Source organism: Corapipo altera, unplaced genomic scaffold (genome assembly GCF_003945725.1).
Source record: "Corapipo altera isolate COAL_440 unplaced genomic scaffold, ASM394572v1 0, whole genome shotgun sequence".
Lineage (NCBI taxonomy): Eukaryota > Metazoa > Chordata > Aves > Passeriformes > Pipridae > Corapipo > Corapipo altera.
This window is the reverse complement of record NW_020884872.1, coordinates 73,698,759-73,721,506: the sequence shown is the minus strand read 5'-3', so window position 1 is coordinate 73,721,506 and position 22,748 is coordinate 73,698,759. Positions and strand designations below refer to the sequence as shown.

Below are 22,748 nucleotides of genomic sequence, written 5' to 3'. Positions count from 1 at the left end.
ATGACTAGAAGGACACTGCCAAGGGGCACACAAAACTGGAGCGATTCCAAAGTGACTGAGATCTGGGAACATGGGTGAAGGACACAGGAGCCAGAATGGCGTTCCTTTCAATTCTGCCAGTGAGGGGTTGGGTGGAGGTAGACACAACAAGAATTTGCCACCAGTGGGTGATATCACAGAATCTTTTTGTCTTACATGATCACGAGTCCCTCTTTGAGGAATAAGGTTGCTAGCAAGAGAGAGGATCCCTAGGACAAAGTAGCTTAGGAACATCTTTGCCAAAGGCTTGCCAACCTGGCAGGAAGGGCTTTAAAGGGTATGTTGAGGGATGGTGGTAACAGCTTCCAGATAAGTGAGAAGACAGAGACCAAGAGTATTAAGAACACAAAGAAGTGTGATGGGTTTAATGGTGCTCATTGGGAAGTATTAAACAGGATAAAAGGAGGCCAGTGTCAAATGTCAGTGTAGCAATACATTCAGCTTTGGAAACAGACGGAGCTAGAGCTCCAAGTGCAGGTACAGAGCTGCAACATCACTGCAGGCACTGAGATGTGGTGGGACAGGTGGCATGGTTGGAGTGTTCGAAGGGACAGATGGAGGCTCTTTACAGAAGAAGACAACAGAAGCTTGCCAATTCTGTGAAAGGACAGCTCAAATTAAGGATGCTCTTCTACAGACAGGGCAACAATCTAGTTGGGTGCTTATGGATGATGATCAGAGGAGAGGTGACAAAGATGACATCACGGTGGGATCTTGCTACAAATCCCCAGTGGCTTTTAGTGGACTGAGTCATCTTCAAGCAACTTGAGGAAGTTTCCAGATCACACTTAAAAGAGATTATCTCTCTGACATTTGCTCAAATACCAGATGGGCTACCAGCCAAGTACAGAACCTGGACATCATGAGAGCAGATTTCACCTTATTCAAGAGACTGGTGGGTAGTATCCTGTGGGAGTAAGCTCTGGAAACAAAAAGCTCAGGAGAGCTGACAGGTCTTTAAGGACAACCTCTTCCAAGCACAAGAATGGCCTGTCCAGACACTGAGGAAAGCAATATAAACATGTAAGGATACCGACTCAGCTAAGCAGGGAATTCACAACTGAACTGCAGTGCAAGGACAATACATGCAGGAAATAGAAGCAGGGATAGCTACAAAGGAGGAAAGCAGAAACATTGTCTGGATAGGAACAATGACAGAAAAATGAAGTTCATCTAAAGCTGAATTTAGCAAGGGACATCAAAGACGACAAAAGCAGCTTTTACCAGTACTTTAACAGTAAAAGAAGGAATACAGAAAACGTGGGTTCTGCTGCTGAATGGGAATAGCTGGGTTTAATGATAGTAGACAAAAAGTAAGGCTGAAGGAATCAATGCTTTATTTGCCTTGGTCTTCACTGACAGGTTTTTCCAGACCTTTGTGACTAGAGACAGGGTTCAAGGAGGAGAGGAACTAACCGTAGTAAAGAGGATCAACCCAGTAATCTCTTGAGAAATCTTGATGCATACAAGCTCATGAGACCTGAGAGAATCTATCCAAGGGTTCAGAAAGCTGGCTCACATCATTACAATGCTGCTCTCTATCATCTTAGAATGACTGAGAAAATTATGAAGTACTCCTGGAAGCTGTCTCTGGGCATGTGAAAGAGTAAAGGACTGAGAACAGCCAGTGTGGATTTTCAAGTGATAAATCATGCTTTACCAAAGTGTCTTCTGTGACAAAATGACTACATGTGTGGATAAGCAAAGAGTAGTGGATGCCTGATGTTAGCAAGTTTTTAGCAGTCACACACAACATCCTTGTAACTAAGATGGGATTTTCTTGTCTAAATGGGTGGGCTACTACATGGGTGAAAACACACCTCTATCATCAGCCTATAAAGGCTTGACGTTAATGGCTCATATTCCACCTGAAAGATGGTTACAAGTAGCACTCAGAGCTCTCATCTGCACCTTGTCCCTTTAAGTGTTTTAGTCAGTGCCCCGGATGAGGAAATTCACTCTCCTCAAGTCTGAGATGAAATCCAACTGGGGAATGCAGACAGTGCGTTCAAGGGCAGGATTGACATTCAGTGCCACCTACTCAGGCTGTAGGACTGAGCTGACGGGAAACTCACAAAACTCAACAAGGACACCTGCAAAGTCCTGCAGCTGAAACAGACTAACTGCCTGAAACAATACGGGAACCAACAGGCTGGGGAGCAGTTCTGCTGAAAGAAGGGCCTGAAGGCCCTGGGGACAGCAGGCTAAGCAAGTCAGCTGTGTGTCCTGTCAGCAGTGAACACTATCTGCATACTGGGCTGTATTTACTGTTTGTCTTTACACTGCACTTGTTAGATTAGGTGTGGAATACTGTGTCTAGTTTTGGGCTCCTTAAGGATATTGATGAACTGGAATGAATCCAGTGGTGGGTCAACAAGTCTGTCTGGTAGGTGCTAAAAGCATATTATATGGATAATCAAGCACTTGATTAACAGGCCACTTAAAAAGGCTTTGAAATATCCATCTTGGAGGTTTTCAAAACATGGCTGGAGGAAGTCCTGAGCAACTTGATCTGAATTAAACGTTAACTCCACTTTGAGCCAGAAGCTGGACTGCAGACCTGAGGGTTCCCCCTTCCAACCCAACTGATTCTATGATTTACCAGGCACACAGTAGTTAACTACTCTCCTTTAACATATTACTTCTTTTCAGGGTGTGTCTAAATGCCATACCTGATGCAAACACACTAATGTGTAGAATGCTTCACCTGCTGCAGTTGTCATTTCTGTATTGTGCTTCTGAAGTACCAGCATATCAAAAACCATCTGAAATCACAAAACAGAAGTAGTTACAGAAGTGTAAACTGAACTTTCTACTTTATCAACATATGCTGCTGAAAGTCATCTTCACTTCTGGTAATAATAATGAACATGTACTTACAAGCATCCAAGGTTGCTGTTTGCTTTGTTGCCCCCTCCCCTTTTTTTTTTTTTTTAAATTGAGGTACCAGTAATTTGGAAGCCAAGTTCTTTTAGAACTTAAGTCTTGGCTTAACACCTTACATCCATATCTTAAAGCACTGAAACCTTTTGTTGATTTATATCAACTGTTCTTCAGAGAGAAATGGCACCTCTTGTATTTTTCTCCAAAAGCTGCAGATATGCCAGAGAAATAATGAAAAAAGCCATTGCTCTTCCAGAATAAAACATGGAACTTTTTCCTCAAGTTTTGGAGGCTCACAGAAAGTCAAAGAGGGATTAATAAAAGCAGTATTATAATTTTAAGTGAAAATTTAGAAATAAGGCATGAAGATATGTTAACTTAGAAGATACATAAAGACAAAATTATTCAAGAGTTTCCCATTCTCTCAGCTTGGCTGATGCATCCTTTTAATAGCAATCCCCAGAAGTTCCAATATCAGTTTCGTAAGAAAAGACTTCTTAAGCGAAGAATAATATGTGTTTTAACTGAAGTCTATACAAAAATCAGATGACAAGCACACAAATTCCACAATTACTTTGTTGGTAATTAGTAGGAACCTGATTGCTACCAGGTCACTCCAAAATTCGGTCCGACTGGATGGTCCTAAAAGGAAAGTACTAAATGTGATATTAAGAAAATGCATAATTCATTAGATACACTGAATAAATGTCAGCATTTTCTTTCCAGTTCTCAACTATGATCTTTTTCATGTCTTTTGTTTTAGTGCTCTACTCAGTCTCCAGTTCACACAATTCTGGTAGCTTTCTTTTCACAGCAGACATAACTGCTAAAATTGTCAATCAGTTCAAGAGCTCACGTGTGGAGCATTGGTAAATATAAATTGCATTCTCAGAGGTTCAGGTCTTTTGTTTATCGGCATTAAGGGATTGCTTCCCTTTACGTCTCCATCCTCTTTTGTACTCTAGTCCAATATCATCAGTTCTTCATGCCCTCTTTCTTATTAAACTGCCTTTTTTTTTTTAGGTAATAGGTTGTTTCTTACTATATGTGTGATCCTGATTAATCTGGATTTCATCACTGTCTGGCCTCTGGATTCAAAAAACCAAAGTAACAGGAAACACAGATGCCTTACCTTAAGAAAGTGCCTTGTTGCTAGAAAAAGAGTTGAATCTGTTTCTTGTGCTTTTGCACACTGTTCTGCTAATGGTGTTACAGCCTCCAGACAGAGCTGGCAAACCTCTGAGCTCATTCTGATAATGGGCATTAAAGAATCAAAGTCAGATTTCAATTAGATTGTTAAAAAATTACCCAAGTGTGACAGAAATAGAAAATATTTTAAATGCTTGTATGTTCCAAGGTTTCTTTTCACTATAAAGCTGTCAATAAAAAATTAAATAAAAAGAAACCCAAACAAACAACTAGAAAAAGAGAGGGAAGAAGAATTCAACTTCATTGCCTTCTTTTATTAGCTACAGGCCCTAAGGTAACATAACCCTCTCTGACATAACATTTTCAGAAAGAGTCCCTTATGGTCAAGCTCATCTGTTTCTGACACGTGCCACAGATTAGAGAAAATGGTACTCCCATTATGAGAGGGAGAGCCCATTGGCACCCTGACAGGAAATGCTCTGGAGCCAGCCCAGTAGAACAGCAGCAATGTTTTACATTACCAGCTGAGAAACTAATTCAGGAATGGCTTTGAGATACCAGCTGAAGGCTTATGAAGTTACACACTATGAAATGAAGTAATGGAGCTGGCAGGAATGGCTGCCAGAAAAAACTTACATGCTAAACTACTTAAAGGCTGCCCCCAAGCACAAGTCAGAGGCAATTCAGCTAATACTAGAATCTCTAATAGACACTACAGTGAAACTGTCAATCCCCAGAGAGCAGAGTAAGAGTCAGTTATCAATATACAATTATAGATATAGATACTGATAGAAAAGGAAAAAAAAGATAAAAAATGAGATTTTTTTAACATGTTCTTATAGTTGCTTATAGCAACTTAGATTTTTTAAAACACTCCCAAATTCTATAAAGGATACGATGACATGCCTAACTCCAGCGAGTACATTAGGCTCTTAAAGAGGTCTTCTGGAAGTTGTGGAATTTTCTCAGGGAATATTTCACAGATGAAAGTGATTAATTTGTAATATTGATTACACAGGGATGGAAACTGTCAAAAGAAAAACACGGTATTTTTAGATTTAATCATATAATTATTCTGGCATATTGTTCAACTGTACAAAGAGACAGGACTGATGCTCTGCACCGAAGAAGAAAAGACAATTTTAGGAAGCAACTTCAGTCATTAGAATGGCTACAACTTTATTAGCAAACACTGCGGTACAATAAAAAAAAGATTGTTAAAGTTAAACAGTTGATGGTGAGAGTGTGGTATCTGCTCTACACAAATTTTAAGAGTTTTACTTCAGACATTAACAAATGTAGTTCTGCGGGGTAAAACCCTTGTGAGCATTCGGAGCACAATAGAGGAGTTTTCAGGGTACATCCTTTGACTTGTTTCATCTAAAATGGACACAGCCCTCTCGCTCAGCAAGTGTACCGGATGAGAAGGCATGTAAAGAGGGGACAACTGAGATGCACAGAAGTCTTCCCCTGATTCAAAGTAAAATATTAACACAGTGCAACCCAATGAAATGCTGTTGTCCCATTGTTTACTGTTCTACTGACAAGATGCTGTTGTTGACAATATGAAAGCTATTTGTATTGTAAAAATAAAGAGTTACTTTTAACTAATATCGTTGTTTATGCTTCCCATCACATTTCTGACACTATCATAAAAAGGATTCCGTGAGCCACATCTCAGGTTTGGCTGTGGATCTGCTCACTTGCTTTTAGAGGAAAAAAGTTTTGTTTAGGACCTTCAAATATACATCTTCTCAGCTTATAACATTTTCAAACAATATCTAGAACTATGGAACAGTTATTTACATTTATAAAGCCTAGAAAACTCAACTTATGGAGGTAGAATGCATATAGGAATGAATTCTGGGAACTCGTTACTATAAAGCTTTCATATTCTAGCAGCTCTGTGTAAAAACATACTTACCTTCAGCAGATCTTGGGACATTAGAGGCAGAACTAGATTAACCCCATATAAGACAACATCTGCTGCTGATACAGATCTATTTGTAGCTTGCCCAGGCTCGTGTCCTCTAAATACTTCGTCTACAGAAAAGACAAAAACTATTTTGTGTAAAAAGAGGATTAAATATATTGAAGGAAGAGTCCTATTTCTTTATAGTAAAGACATTTTTAAAAATAGGACTATTCCCCTCTCTCTGAACAAAAACATGAGGCACTGTATTAAAATAGAAACTTAGTGAGTGGAGGCTGTCACATCACTCTATATTTATTCACTAGGACTAAGCATTTCATAATCACTTGTACCAGATGGCATGCTAAACTAGAACGCTTCAGATATTCTGAGGGCTCCCTCCCATTACAGAACATTGCATTTGTTTCTAGTGATAGCTGCTTCATGCCTTCACACAGATAGTTAATACAAATTATTAATCTGTATTACTGCATTTTTATACAATATATGCGTGTGTATATATGTTATATTTACATATGTTTTAATATCTTTTATAAACAGAAGGAGAAAAAGGAGAGTTAATACAGAAAATTCTGTAGTTTGGATGTTGCCAAGTTTTCTCCAGTTACAGGCAAGACCTACATTTCCCATCAGCTGGCAGTGACCTTCCTGCATAGAGTCAGCAGCAGTATGCAGACAACTTGCAAAACATTTGATCTCTGGGTATTACATTTAGGTTTTATTCACATTGCTTAGTTTTGTGGTAAGTATTTTACAGTGTTTTCCACACAATTAACATCCAGATCTCAAAGAGAATACGTTACATAGCGCTGGGCTGTCCATTCAACAAACAAAGTCTAAATCTGGTTCTGTATTTGTGTTGTGCATGCAGGGTGAAAAAAAAGAATGAAATAGCACTGAATTTTGGAGCACAAGGTTCTCTCTTTTAAGATGTCCCTCAGAAAAGCAATGAACAACATCAAAACATGCCTGGTATCAAACTGAATCTGCCTATGTTCTTTTCTGCACAAGATGTATAGGACATGTTGAGATCTGAACTATGCAAATGTGGTTTCACTTATTCAGAAGCTAAGCACAACAGCTAAGCTAGAACTGGCAGATGATATTCAGGAGAACTGAATTTTAAGTGGCAAATTGGCAAATTTTGCCAATTTTAAGTGGCAAATACACGTAAAAAAGTAACAGGCTGTGATACAAAAAGGCACCCTTAATTATACCCACAAACCATAAAACACCTTCTGTGAAAGAGGAAACAGAAGACCCTCAAACATGATGGAATTTTAATGATCTCAACAGTTCACAAAAGTTGAATCCTATACTAAGAAGACAATCCACCTGCCCTCTTGCACTAATTTACTACTCCAACTTCGCTATGGGCTTTTAGTTATAAAACTGCTGCTACTACATGTTCAGACTTGCAACATTCAGATTTCAAGCTGTTTCATATATGCCCTATTTATTTTATGACAGCAATAACATTTTCAGATACTAGGGAAAGTCCTTCCTTTGCTACTGGCACATTAAATAGTAATTTCCATATCCTAATCTAGTCAAGCCTAAACTTCAGTTTTCACTTTACGTGGATTGAACACATTTCCCACAATGGTTCTTTCAGTTTAGAACAGAAGCTGTGGTTTAGCAATTACCAGTTCCTTAATACCTGTATCACTGAAATCTATGAATTCTTTTGATAGAAGATTAGTGAGAAGCTCCATAATAAGAAGGAGATCCTGGTACTGGTCTTCTTCTGCTGTAACATCTATCCGTTGTCGACCTAAATTATTCTTAGAATACACCTGGAGCAGAGTTAGGCAGGCCTCATACAAGTTCATGGCTTTGGCCTATAAAACAATGTTACATAGTAAGAAAACTTCCATATGCTATAAGTGACACACTTTGTTTCAAGATGGCATTACTTGGTAGAAATTCTTCAACATTTTAATTTCAATATATGACTACTTTTTCTAACAATTGCACATACAATCATCAAGGAAGCAGCCACCATAAACAGTCAGAACACTTACAGCCATATATTGATGTGCTATTGATTGAAACAGCAGAACATTACTTTTATCGATTTCTCAATCTTAACAAAAAAAACCAGATGAGTGGCTTAAGACAGGCTGACACATCTCACCACTCTCACAAACTAGATTACCAACAAAATCCCTTGGGGACACACTTCAGCTATAGAAGTTTCGAGCCACACTACACTGTGCATATCCAGTTTGGAATAGGTTAGAACTCTTCTAGATGCAATAGCAAAATTAGCCAATGGTGCAAAGATGTAAGTGTACTGCACTGACTCAAAATTTATTTTAACTGTTAACTTCTTGGTATTACTATTAATGCCTTGTCTAGGACCAAAGCACTGTCTCTGATATACATTTGTCACAGTGCTGCAATTCTCCTAGACCAGACTTTCAAAAAGTTTGATACAGTTAGAAAAAAGTACTCAACATAGTCTGTCCTCTTCTGCCACCTATGCATAGAGTTACACTAGTGATAAACTGTGCTTAAATTTATTGTTATATGAACAGTCTAAATAGTCTGCTTTTAATCTCTGCAAGCATATGTTTTAAAACAAAGGAACTCCTTAACAGATGTGAACACATATTCTTTCTTTCTCTATATAAAAATCACCACACCTTATTTTGTTTAAGGAATAGCACTGTACGCACACACACACACACACACACACACACACACACACACACACAAACACTCTTCTCCCTCCTTCCCATTCTGGTTGTATTTACCTCTCCAAGATAGCAAATTTGTTTATGTGCAACTTCAACAAAGACTTCTATTATGAGATTAACAGTCTCTGGTGTGTTTTTGTATACTTCCATTAATCCAATGCAATTATTAAGGAAGTCCATTAGGAAATTGAAGAGAATTGCTACGTTATCAATCTGAGTAGCCTCAGCAATGCCACAGAGTGCTTCTAATGTAGCAGTGATTTCCTGTTTCACTTCTTCCTCCTGACAGATCTGCTGAAAGTTTTCTTGGTTTATCACATTCAAGAATCGCTGCTGAAGTGGCTGAAGAACCTTGAAATTTTTTAGAAAAGGAGCATTAAGATACGCATACTACCATATGAGATGTAAGGTTCAAGTAACTTGGCACCTCATGGGTCGCTTTTGGCATGGCAGTAGTACAAGAATCAATCACTTCCAGTTCCAACGGCTCAGTTATGTTATTTTCTGCCACATTAACATAAGCAGAAGCGGTACTGATTAGTGCTTCTCATTATCCATCATTACTCGTCCACAGGTTCCAAAATGGCACCTCCATAAATATTTTAGGTTATTTTGTAGTGTTTAAACCAATGACAATGACCTTCTCTGGCTCACACTATTTGGTTCTCTTCCAAATGCAGTATTAGGGGGAAACATTGCTAACAATGAAAGCATTAGGATTAACGTTCACAGTTATTGTTGCCATATTATGATTCTAAATAGCGCAATCACTTTTGTCATCAGCTGTGTTTAGAAACAATTAAAAAACTTCCATAAAAATAATTGGTTTTTTTCCAATTACTTCCAGTGCATTATAATCGTACCTTAAATCACCAATTTCATATCTCTGCTAATAAAGGCCAGGTTTTCTCAGAAGGTCAATGCTTTACAAACTCCTCTGGTGCTTCCTGATCACATTTCAGCTACTTTCTTGCACCAACCTTTCTGGTAGTAAATATCAGAGCTTTAAAGGAGCCAGGGCACAAAGAGCTGGTCAAGGCTCTTCGTTATGTTCCACGCTAGCTTTTTACTTACTGTTGTTATCATTAAGTGAATAACTAAATAATTCATAACACCACCAAATTAAAATAGAAGAAGAAAAGGTACAGTTCAAGGAAAATTATTCTATCTTTTATAATAATCTCATTTAAGCATATTGTTATCCTCTTTGCTTTGCAAAGCTTCAAGTTAATTATTAGAGGTTTCTGTTTAGGTGGAGATGTTTTAGATACAATTTAGATACAATATATATGACTATTGATCTTCAAAAAGAAAATAATTTTTAAAATTAGTGAGATAATAAAAATAAAAATATGCTATATCAGTTGACTTTGTGCCACCATAAAATTCCCTAAACTAACTTGTTGTACTGCTTGTTAAAATGGAGGTAATAAAAGCATCAAAACAGCTTACCTCTGTCCAGTATTGTTGCTTTGTTTCTGTATCCATATGAGCAAAACCTCCTAAAACTAAAGCTTTCATTAGTGTTCTCTGCACAGAGCTGGACAAATAGTGAAGAGGAGGGCTTCGCCTTGCAAACTGTTTAGCTAAATTCCACCAGTTTTCACACTGAATGACTAAGTTTGCCCTAAAAGAGGGAAAAACAATTTAAATAAGGATTTCACAAAATTATATGAATAGAGCACATCGGGTTGCTAGCAGTTGTCAGAAGTTTGTTAGGTTTTTTGAAAAAAATTCCTTTATTCTAAGGCTAAATTGCCTTTTGATTTTCATCTTACTGATGTCTCAGCTCTGAGATTTCTAAAACATATACTCTGAAAATAGATCAATTCATATGGGAGAAAAGCAGGGAAGTGCTTTAGTTTTATGCACATACACACACACAGAGTTAATGGACATATTGCATGGATTAAAAGCTTAGTCTCATTATGTCATGATAAAATAAGCAGTTTATTCCAAAACTGGTTCCTGTGGGTTTTAAATTTTTTTAAAAATAAAATTCCTCAAGCATATAAAATCCTCAAGCTTCAGAACAGTCTTTCAGACTGTGAATGTATGATTGCATGTAATTTCAGAGAATTAAAACATTCATGAATTTCCTGCTTCACAGTATGCAATACCAAAGAAAACTTTCTGTAATTTGTCTGAATCCACGAAATCCTGGATTTAAAAAAAAAAAAAAAATTATATGTTTAAAAACCACATTTTATACTGGCTTAGCCAAGATCTGAACTCGACAAAAATTAACAACACAAAAATCCTTGCAATAAGAGGGGAGACCAGGAGAATTTTCCTTTCTCACTTTAAGAGTGAGGCACAAAGGTAAGGTAAGGAAAGTACATGTCTAAACAATAATAAAAATTCGGTGATGTTTTGTCAAATATAGGTCTCACTCCTCACGTTGTTAGACAAGTTTGTTGGGGTTTTTCTCAGTTATAGTATGTTACTAAAGTAATTTGACTTACAGAAACATAAATATGAAGTGCCCTGTATCTGGATTACTTTGGCCCAAAAACTTTAAAGGAAGCAAAAGAAATTTTTTGACTTCCAGAGGTATAGCAACTTACCGCTCTCTCCTTTCCACTAATGTTACTAGCAGTTGTACAGTATCATTTGCAAGGTCCTGCTCTGAACTCCACACTGCCAGGTTACTGATCACTTTTTCTAAAAGGTAACCCACAATCCACTGGGAACCCTCTGTATCAGCACCAAATGCTGTACTAAATGGCAGACTTATCTATAAGAAAAGCATTAAAATGAGTGAGTTTTACAGAAGCCAGAAGCCCAAAGTGTATGGTAATCATTGTCAGTAAATTCTTTTCAGGCTGTCACTTCTTTCCTACTTAAATTACACAAATGTTACATAGACAAAGGCAAAGAATACCTGTAATAGAAAAGTCTTTGCCAAATTTATTTTGCAATTTTAAGCACAACACTTAAAACAAAAAAAAGTTTCTACCTCATTACAAAACCTGGTTTGAGTATGTCTAGCTTTTAAGGCCAAAGAAAGTTCAAAAGCTTTAATAATCAAAAGAAAGATCCCAAAATCACCTCCTGGAAGAGTATTCATGAATTTAAGACAAAATTCCTCAAAATTCAGCAGTAAAAATTATTAGAAATAAATCTAGCTCTTGATCTAGATCAAATCTTTTAAAAATCTATTTTGAACTCAATTTTTCTGCATCTGCTTTCTGCAGATCATTCCTTTCATCTACACATCTTTTAGGAAGGATGTCACACTATGGTCCTGGCACATTAAAATATGCTTCCTTTAAATTGCCTGTTCTCCTGTCTTTAAAAAAAAGTTTCTCAAGAGTGAAATCCAAAGACTTCTTTAATAATTGTGCAGGGGCTTTCTGTCAGCACAACCACTAGCACTTCTAACTTTAAAACTCATGATATATACATGACTGAGCATAAAGTTTAAATAGAGGTTTCAATCACTTCCATATGTCAACACAAACTAAATGTGTGCATTTCCTAGATACTTTGTTTTGTTTCTTCACATCATTTTTCACATGTATCCTAACATGCTCTCCAATTCTTTCCCAGCTGGTACCTTTACAAATTCTTAGCTGTGCTCTGTGTAAAAGCTAAATAGTACTATTCCAAATATCTGCAAGTCTATGGTATACCTATTTTTGTTAAGGAGAGGCCTCCTGAAGCATTAGTATTCTTAGTTGCTTCAATAGTGGAAATAAAGGGGAGGATGAGGAGGTGGCTTCCTTCTTGAAAAGTTAGAGCCAATAGGACCTCCCCAAGACAAGTGGCCTCTGTGAGCCAGCTGGATTACAGTTAGTTCGATAAGCAAAATCAGGATCAAATTCTAATCATGATTAGTGCTGTCCAAACATGATAAGAAGTTGCCCTTTACAAAGAATGTACCCTTGAAATCATGGTATATTCAATAAGAACGGGGACAAGAGAGAAAGTAGCATGACATTAGCTAATGTATACTACTTTGTGATGGTGTTAAATATCTCAGTCATCATCAGGTTACTCATTAAATCATCCATCAAGGGCAACCCTTGTATTAGAGATGAAATGTAAGATCTGATGGACAGTCAGAAGTAGTTTATAAAATTACTGCAGTCAGTGAGTTTCACCCACTATGTGGCCTGAGAGCATTGTTATTCTGCTATGGTGATGGCTACCAAAAAAAAAAAAATTCTCAAATTTGCAGCAAAATGTGTAAGAAGAGTCCCCTCACAACTTATATTTCTAATTAACAAATGGAAGAAAACATCAAATTTCAAATTCCAAAATAATCCACAACATATTTAACACTAAAAATGCTTTAGCATTGCACTGTTAAATAGTTACACTGACATCTGCATTCACAGGATAATATTATTGCTAATACTCACCAATTAATTCATAAAAGTTACATCCTTACCTGATCATACAACTTTTCATCTACTAGGAGGTAAGTCTTTGCCCAGCGCTTAAGGAACCACACAATATCTTTGCCCATCTGGGGGCTCAGGAGGTGCGTGAGATTTGCCCTTATTGCTCTAGATTCTACTTCTGACACTCTTAAAATAGCAGATAACAACCTGTGGATTTAAAATACAATGAGGATGCTGAGACTGGTTTTTGGAGAAGGAAAGCAACTAACAAACCCTTCCATTTTTCACCAAATACAACAGGAGATCAGGATAACACAAAGTAGTTCAACTCTAATCAAGTAAAAAGCACCTGAGTTTATTGTTTCTTGAAATGCAAGGAGAGAGGGAGGGAGAGAGACAGGACAGACTGGCAAATATCCTCCAAAAAATCATAATTGTGCTTTAAAAGGTGAACTTTGACATCAAAATTACTGCAACAAAGAATCCTCACAAGCATTGTGACAAATGGACTACTACATGGAGCACTTGAAAAGCTTTTTTGAAAAGCTGCTTCTCCCATCCTTGCACAAGAAAGTTTACTGACCAAATCAGTTCTAATTATGTAGCTTTCACAGTGTGATGCATACTAAAAAACAAATACAGAAATGACCACTTATTTGTCTCTTTTTTATTGCTGCAGAAAAACAGTCTGAAATAGCAGAACATCAGGTGATCATGTTAATAAATTCAGTCTATAAAATGACATTAAATATTAGTTTTTTTAGTATGTCAATTAAGTTGTATAAGAATGTGATAGTGCACAAGAAATTTAGGAGTTGACAGTGGCCTGTATCTTGAAGACATTTCAGAGCTAGTGACAGAGATCCTCAAATCTCTCCTTATTTATATGTAACTTTATTCCCATCACCACTGAAACACTGCATCAAGAAATTCTGTTCAGTGACCACTTTTTGAAGCAGTCAACAGTATCAGTGACCAGTATTCAAGGTTCTAAACATTAGGCACATACATCATTGCTAATGAAGATCCATTTTTTCTGGCTTCTTCCCAGAAGACGACTTTTAAATAGACAACAACTAATCTTGGGTGAAGAATCTTCTATGTCAATTAAGAGTTGAATGAAATCTTCTGAAGTGTGAGGATTCAAATTAAGGAGTCCTTTGTGGGCATCAGCCTTCTTGTAAAAGGGAAGGGAAATCTCTCTTGCTTCTTTCATAGGCTAACAGTGATATGTGTACATAACTGACAAAAATTCCTCCTGCTCCAAGGATCAATTCTTCTGCTACTGCCAAGCTTGGGCAGTAACTCATTCACAGCAGACAAGCTCACTGATGCTCTGGAAAGCATTAGCTTAAGACGCACATATGTTGCATGAATTTTAGAGTATATATTATCAACTTTTTTTACTTAAATAATTTTAGGGAATTTCTGTAATAGATCAAAGAGGAATTTTCAGTAGAGATATATAACAAAAAATATCTCTATTTATTTCCAAGATTTTGGCTCATGTCCTCTGTTAAGACTATCAGGTATTAGGTCCATCTAGTCACTTCAGCATTCCCATCTTGTCTCAGTGTTATCTGTTTTGATGCCTTACTCTCATTTTTCTTTTCAGTCCTTCCCTGGATCACCTTGACTTGAAATATCATCTATATTTACCCTGCCTTTCCTTATTCTAAAAAAAACCCAATCAACCAAACAAAAAAAACACTTCATGCTTTCCATCTTTTCTTAATGCTCTTTTACAGCATTACCTTAATATGACTGTTATAAAACCATTCTCCTAAATTATTTGCCCTTACTTTAACAGTAGTAAAAAAAGACATTTCTTTTTCAATGCTCAGTTTTTTCAGTATTGCTTCTTTACTTTTCACTTTCACAGAAGTCCACTCACATTCTCATTTCTTCTCTTAAAAAGCATTTAACAAACTTAACAGCACAAGATGCATCCTTACCTAATTACAGAATCAGTTCTGTTGTATCCTGGGATGGAAGAGGCCTTTTCTCCTGGAGATCCCAGAATCTGAAGTGTTGTATTGATGTCAACCTCAGCTGAATGTTTAATGGAATATTCCATTACTTCTGGAGGTATTAGCGGAGTCTCTCCCTGAGTATCATTAGCCAAGAGGTAGCCTTACATTAAAAAAGAAAGAGTGATCACAACCTTCTACCCTAGATTACAGCTTTCTGATTAGAGAATCCATTGGCTTAACTGCAAACATCATACCAGAATCAAATGTTTGTACAACCTGACTAACATTGCTTAAATACAAAGGAATTAACTTTAGAATCCTTAAAGCATTTCAACAGACAAAAACCTAAAGTGACAAGAAGAAACCACCAATTTAAAAAGAGGTAAGTTTTGCTTCATGTAAAAGTGCTACAGTCAATTCAACTATCTAGGAGAGGGACACCCCAAAACAACATTTTGATGTAATTTTTTTCTTGTTACATGATAAAAAAAGCCTTGATTTTACAGCTTTTCTACTGAGTCCATCTCATTTGGGACTTCTGTTTTCCTAACACTTCAAATCTGTCAGAGGTTTTAAGACATCAAATACATCTGCTATAATACAGTTTTTCTTGCACAGTAACTGCAGATCAGGTGAAGCACGGGATTTTATACAATACTCTGGTATCCAGATAATATTAATTCCAGCTTTAGTTGAGTTTTCAATGTCTGATCCCATAACTATCTGTGAGCTACAAATAAAAACTCCATTCCACAGTATTACAAAATTATAAATACATTAATGTCAACATCTGAGAGTGATTAAAACATCAGATATAAAAAAAAATCCCACAAAATACATATTATAATATAATTCTACAAAATGTATAATATCTATTTCTCCTAACAAAGACATAGTTATTACATTTTGCAAATATAAGTAAAATATTTTCATCTAAAAATTAAAACTGAAAAGGTTCTAAATTCAGCTTCCCTGAAATCAAACAAAATGGCAGGACATGGATCATCATCACTGAGAAATTCTAGAACTTACTTGATTCTTGGCCACCACTGAGTACTACCATTATCCTGATCTCACACTGGTTCCCTTATAAAGTCATGTGCCTCCAGACAATACCACTGGTACCATGAACAGACTAATTTCTTGAATAGGTTGACTGATAACACAGCTGAAATCTATAACAAAATTAGTTGTGGGCATTTCCAAAGGACACTACCTCATGTAAAGATTTCATCAATCTTTTAAAGATAAACATTCATGTTACTCAGGCAGATGAAAGTAAAACAAAGACTTTGCAAGTAAGATGCATGTAAGATGAAATTATCATAAAGGATAAAAGGTATAGTCAGTTAAGAGTAGTTGATATATAGGGTTTCTTTTTTTTTTTTTTTTTAAGATGTTCCAGCTGCAACAAGACTACCAGAATTAGTACTATTTAAAGCTGTATTTCACTAACCTGTGACTAAAATAAGCCAATGAATATCCTCATACAGGTCATCAAGCACTTTATTGTCAATTGAACCTGATGCTGGTGAGGCAAGTAACTGCTGCTGATGTCTTTGCAACTGACCATGGAGCCTTGTCACCCGGTCTTCTAACAAACTGTGGACAAATAACAATAAAATAACTTCACTGCTTTTAAATTGTTTCGGCCAAGTCAGGCTTTTCACATCTGATGGCTTTACCGATTCGCATTCATGACTATTTTTTTTGTACTTACCTTGTAAGAAGAGGTATACAGTGTTCTGCAGCAATTCTCCCCAGCATGCCTACACTGGCCAACTGGTCACAGAACTGGTCTCTGTCATCTTCCTGCAGCTCACTTATTTCTTCTTCTTCCCGAGAGGCCACACCATTGGCAGTCTTTGGTTATTTCAACAAAATTAGAAGCAACCAGTTAAGAGTCATACTTGTTAAATTTACCATCATCACAGTTTTCTGCATTATTTTGGCACTTTCTTTCAAGGTGTTTTGCACAGATGAACAACCATTTTAAATACTGCCACTTCCATGCTTTTTCCTATTCATTAGTCGAAGATATTGTTGTCAGTTGTCTGAGATCTTACATAAATCATGTAATAGGTACTATTTTTCAAGATGAAATGAAAATCATCTCTTTTATTAAAGATTTTCCATAACCCACTGTTTGAAAGGAAATAGTAGTTCAAAAAGTACTATTTAAAAATAAAAAAGTACTTTAAAAAGTAAATGCTATAACCTCAGGAAAACAGAAGACTAGTAATCATCATCATCATCTCAGTTTTATTTTTTGCTGATGCAAAGTTGCACTGTTCAATTTCTCACAGTTTATCTTGGTTGCATTATAGAACTATTTAAATAATAATCAGATCTTATTCCTTAAAGAGATGAACCATGATATGTAGAAACTAAGTATCAATATTGCAAGTTTTCAAAATCTCTTGAATAATCATAAAATTTATGCAAGTAACAAAGTAAAATATAAGAGAGAGAAAGCTATCAGTTTGCTTTATTTCTACAGGTCCTGGAAAACTGAATCCACACACAAGCCCTTATACCAAGTGCTTCTAACCCATCTTTTCTTTATGTAACCCAGCAAATCATTCTCTTTTGGCAACTTCAAAGTTGCAGCTGTTTACTGAAGGGTGAGCCTCTGCTCTCAAAGCAGGGATTGAAAGTTCCTGTTACTGCTTTGATATTGAACAAGAAGCATTCTAAAATGCCAGCTGTGGCTTTTAAAAGGTTACCCATGGGATAAATGACTTATCTCACAGAATGACATGAATTAACCTGTGTATACAAGTTATGTCAAGACCGCCTGATATGAATTCAAAGTTCTCTTGTGAAATATTTCTCTTGGTTTTGGCACTGTTATTACCATCTGTTACATATTGAGATAGCAGAATTAAGTTTTATACAGTGCTTTTCAGAATGAAGTATCTCAGAGATCTTTGCACAGTATCAAACTAAAGAGAGATTTTATGCAGTTATTGAATTGAATCTATGCAATAATCAGTTCATCTAACATCTACACCCAACTTTCGACATAAGAATCTATTTTAGAAAGATCCAGACTACTTGCAAATATACTAATCTGCTTTCTTCCTCAATGGCTACAGAGATACTTGATGTACTTTTAGGCTTTCTTTAGAACGGTCACCTGTTCAAAAATTCAACCAGGAATTCGAGTTATCCTAAAGGACCACATGATATTCCAAGTTTCTTCTATCCTGAGTATAGTCAGCCCACATTTTTTCAGATATTTATGCATTATACTTTGAAGGTAATGTATGGGAGCTAACAATCATAAAATAGGTTTTCAATTTCTTCACTGAGAATTTTGATCAGGACTCTAAGGACACCCAGAGAAGGATGGTCAAAAGTTTAGTCACTGTATCTGTGGGAAGAAAGCAAGATACACATTGATCCGAGTTACAGGTTTACTTTTTTCTAATCTTTTAAGTGATTTCCAACTTTGCATTTCTTTATTTCCTCTTCATAATGTGAGAAACAGACTGGGAAATGACAACTGAGTAACAAATTCATCAATTTTTTCATTTCCAAAGTCACAAATAGCAATTCTACACTTGCTGCCTTGAGTTACATAACATATACACACCAAAAGACATGGGCATCATCAAAATCTACAAGAATGAGGGCTTACCAAATTCCTTGTGCCATCAGGAGCAGCTAGATGGCACTGAATGTAGGAATTAAAGACTTGAACAGCATGTTGGGTAAAGAAACCTTTGTGGAAATGTTTGTCATCTTGTACCAAAGTAAGCCAAGATTCCAGCAACTTATCATATGCCTCCATATACACCATGTCATCTTTGTCAAGCTGTAGGAGATGAAAGAAACAAATAAAAAATCTTATTCCTAAACTAAACCACAGGAACGTGCTTATATTCATTATTAAACAGGTGTTCTTCTACGGTTGATACAAAAAGAAATCAGTCTAAGAAAAAGAAACCCATCTAAGGATAGCCAAGATTGAAGCAATGCATCAAAAAGGTCAGTGCAGCTTTCGTGCTTGCTAGGCTTTTAAAAAACTGTCAGTGTGTTTAGCTGTTTTTCTTCATCTGATGTATATAGATTTAAATGTATTCCACTACTACTGAAATAAAGAGACAAAAAAGACAATGATTCTCTGTTCCACAGGAAATTACTGCAAGATTGCCATGTGTTCAAGAAACCTTACTACAGGTAGCCAGTTTTGATGAATAATCACAACTTCTCATTCTATAAGCAAAGCAAAAACCAGTGGAAGTGCCTGCACCTCCAATTACTTGGTGTATTTCAACTGATGCTTCACATTTCTAATTATTCATATATGCTTCTACGTAGTACTTAAGTTGCAGAAGGAAACAACTTATCTGAAATACAAAGTTCTGGGTTACAGGCAGACTGAAAAACCCAAACAGCAAAGAGGCCATTTATTTTAAAAATATTTTTAATGTAACTATCAACTTTTTGTCTTGATGTAAAAATTGAACTTTCGTATATATATCCAACCTCCAATAACTCCAGTGTGACTGTACAGATAAACATGCTGCTAAAACACTAAACTCCCTCTAAGAAGTCTTCTCAAGTTTTAACCAACAGGATGGCTCACAGAAGTTACTTTCAGATAGCAGAGCTTAGTAAAATGGTTCATTGATGAAACAGAGACATTAAGGCCTTAATCATGCTCCAGACACAAGAATTCCTGACTTCCAGTGAAGTTACAAACATGGTTGAATGAACAGGCAAGGAAAAGAAAACATTGGCTGATTAAGAGGAAGAACTGATATCACACTGGAAGTGTTTCAAGGTAGCTTCACCGCATCATTCTGTAACTGCAAAGTGGTCATATTTGCATAAGTTAAAATATGGGACACACTGATGCAATTGCAAAACCAAAAGCTGAAGACGACAAGGAGAGAGGCAAAATTGCATTCAACATGAACATAAGTCACAAATTTGGGAAGGACAACATAACATATCTTTTTAAAACTTGGCTAAAGGTCACATGAATTTACAGACAGTCATTCAATCCTAAAATATTTTTATATGTATGTAACATATTTACAGTTATTAACTTACATGCAACTTTTCATAATTTATAAGAATCAAGAGCATAAGCAAATAAACACACGTCTTTATAAACAACAAAATACCCTCAAAATACATCCAATTCATTTATTTGAAAAGGCAATAAAGAAGATAATGTCATGAAGAAAAATTATTTTAACTCTAAGGTATTCTCATAAGCAATCTAGGACTAATATGCCTCTATAAAGTACATGCCCAATAGTAGAAAGATTTTATCCATATTGAACCAATACGGTTCCAAAGAAACCTTACTAAAAATCCCAATCCTTATTTCAGATTACCTACAGCTGAGCTACTGAAGATGTCCTACAGATAGTGTTGTGCTGTAGACTGGAGAGCTGAATCATTCTGATGGATCAGTACTCAGATCTTCAAGAAAGGCAAGATAAAGCCAACAAAGTTAAAATGCTTAATTCCTCTACTACAGGAAACAAGAAGAAATGTGGTCCTTCTTCTTTCACAGTTTGCTGACCCTTTGAAGAACGAACACTACAAAAAAATTGTCAAGCAGCAATAAGCTAGAAAGAGTTGGAAGCACAGCAGAGAAGACCAAATTCGGAACGATCTCTGCCATCACATGATACTTAAAAAATATTATGAAACAGAACAATGCATTGAGATTCAGTTTGAGAAAAAGAAGCCTTTGATATAGTTTCTAAAAGTCAAATATAATTTGACTTTTCATCCAACATCTTGTTTATACTCTTAACTACTTCAGATGGACTATTTGATTTCTACTTTTGCAAAAGCATTAGGTGTTAAGCAAGGTGGAGCATAGCTGTGAACAAGTATTTTCTCTCAGACCCAGTGCCATTAAAGGAAGAGATTACTGGTCCAATTTGCACCATAAACCAGCATTGCTGAAGCTTACTGCCCTCCCTCCATTAGCATATGTTCAGGCAAATGTTCAAACTTCCTTCAGTCAGTCTCTCCAACCCTAAGCGGCAGGTTAATGTGAAACAGTTTGAACATGATATTTAGATTGTGGGTTTCCCCCCTTGGTTGAAAATCACTGTTAGCTGCTTTGAAGCGGTTTGCATATTTTGATTCAGTGCCTCCACATTTTGACAGTTTTCATAGCAGATCTTGAGCAAAGTAGATTCCTTGTCCCTCATGGGCTTTCTGCTGTGTTCACATGATACGTTCTGCTGGCACACAAAGTGGCAGAAATACGAGGAAAACAGCTTTTTTAACCAGCAAAGCTTAAGGAGTATGCCTGCCTGCCTGCCTTCTGCACTTTGTATTTCTGAAAAGTTCTGAGAACTCTACTGAGCCCAACACACATGGTATTTTATATATCAAAAAGCTCTTAACTGCAGACAGCACATGAACTCACAGAAGGTATCACTACACACATTCTAAGCAAGAAGCTTGGGGAACACATTAATCATGGCTGGGACATTCCTAAGCCAAAAGATTGTTTCCAGGGATGCAAAATAGTACTTCTATAGTCACAGCACACATTACACCATCAGGACTAAGTTAGCAGTAAGTTTAAAGTCTTGGTAGCACGCCTTATTGCTCATGCACTATTAAGATATAAGCATTATTTTTTTGGAAGGCACATCACTACAGAATTCTGTATCATCCTGAAAATCAGAGAAACAACATAAAGTTGAGACACCTAAAAGAGCAGTAACAGAACAGGAGGGGTGAAAGTGCAATGTTCCTCTTCTCACAGGATGATTTAAAGATTAAAGGACAGTGAGAAAATTCCCCCAAACAACAATAACAAAAAAAACCCCAAACCTCTTGTATTCTCTTGTTTTGATGCTGCTTAATCTGAGAACATTTAATACTGACAGAAGTTTCTTCAGCAAAACCTATGGGATTAAATATGTGTAGCAGCCACAGTTTACTAGGCATAACTAGCTAGTCATTTCCAAAATAAAGTTTTTATCAGATAGCATACATGCTATTGTAAGATTTTGCTGAGAAATTAAGTGTTTTGAATGGCATTATGTTGAGCACTGTTTTCATTAAATATGATTGCTTATTCTAGTCCTCAAGTAACAAGAGGCTAACTGGGGAAACAACATCCCTTTAGTCCCTTGAATTTAAATGACAGCTGCCTGTGGTTTTTACTAAATCTTTTCTATAAGGGCTTCAAGAGCATTCCTAAATGTATCTGTGAGCACTAGAACACATGTTCAGTGTTCTACTAGAAAATTCCAAAAGCAGAGCAAAATTTGACCAATAAGGTCTGGAAAGTAGTTGTATTTCAGACTCTGAATTTAATCACCAATTTTTTGATTAAGATATGAAAAAACTTTAAAGTTTAAGTGAGCACCGGGTCAAATGTAATACATTTTAACCTCACAGTGAAGAGAAGATGATTTAATGCCCTGCAATGAATGCTAATTAACACACCTGTGTTCTCTAGTAAGGAAACATGTCCATCAACTTTGTAACTAAATACTTCTATAATTATTTTCAAACTCAGGTAATTAACCTCAGTCATTATACGAAACGAGAAAAAAAAAATCATACTTTCTCATGTTAATAGGGAAATATTGGTTAGTATCTTGATAATCTCATTTTATATCTACATCTACTGCAAAGAAATAGCTGAAGTGCACGATTATTCACCTTAATTTTTATGGTTTTTTTCCCTTGAACTAGGTCTCCTTAGGGGTCTTTATTTTTA

The 22,748-nt window shown here is 36.3% G+C and overlaps 1 protein-coding gene across 2 annotated transcripts in view; it reads right to left on the bottom strand.

Annotated features, from left to right (window-relative positions):
- XPO4 (exportin 4) overlaps nt 1-22,748 on the bottom strand; it is an 81,083-nt gene that overhangs the window by 8,713 nt on the left and 49,622 nt on the right. For both annotated transcript variants that reach the window (XM_027652616.1, XM_027652626.1), the window contains exons 10-22: nt 18,672-18,848; nt 16,749-16,891; nt 16,485-16,630; nt 15,011-15,188; nt 13,103-13,262; nt 11,274-11,443; nt 10,159-10,333; nt 8,764-9,057; nt 7,665-7,845; nt 5,996-6,114; nt 4,968-5,098; nt 4,055-4,172; nt 2,712-2,804 (exon numbers count right to left, since the gene is read on the bottom strand). In XM_027652616.1, coding sequence (XP_027508417.1) covers nt 2,712-2,804; nt 4,055-4,172; nt 4,968-5,098; nt 5,996-6,114; nt 7,665-7,845; nt 8,764-9,057; nt 10,159-10,333; nt 11,274-11,443; nt 13,103-13,262; nt 15,011-15,188; nt 16,485-16,630; nt 16,749-16,891; nt 18,672-18,848 — 2,085 coding nt within the window. The remainder of the gene's footprint in view (nt 1-2,711; nt 2,805-4,054; nt 4,173-4,967; nt 5,099-5,995; nt 6,115-7,664; nt 7,846-8,763; nt 9,058-10,158; nt 10,334-11,273; nt 11,444-13,102; nt 13,263-15,010; nt 15,189-16,484; nt 16,631-16,748; nt 16,892-18,671; nt 18,849-22,748) is intronic.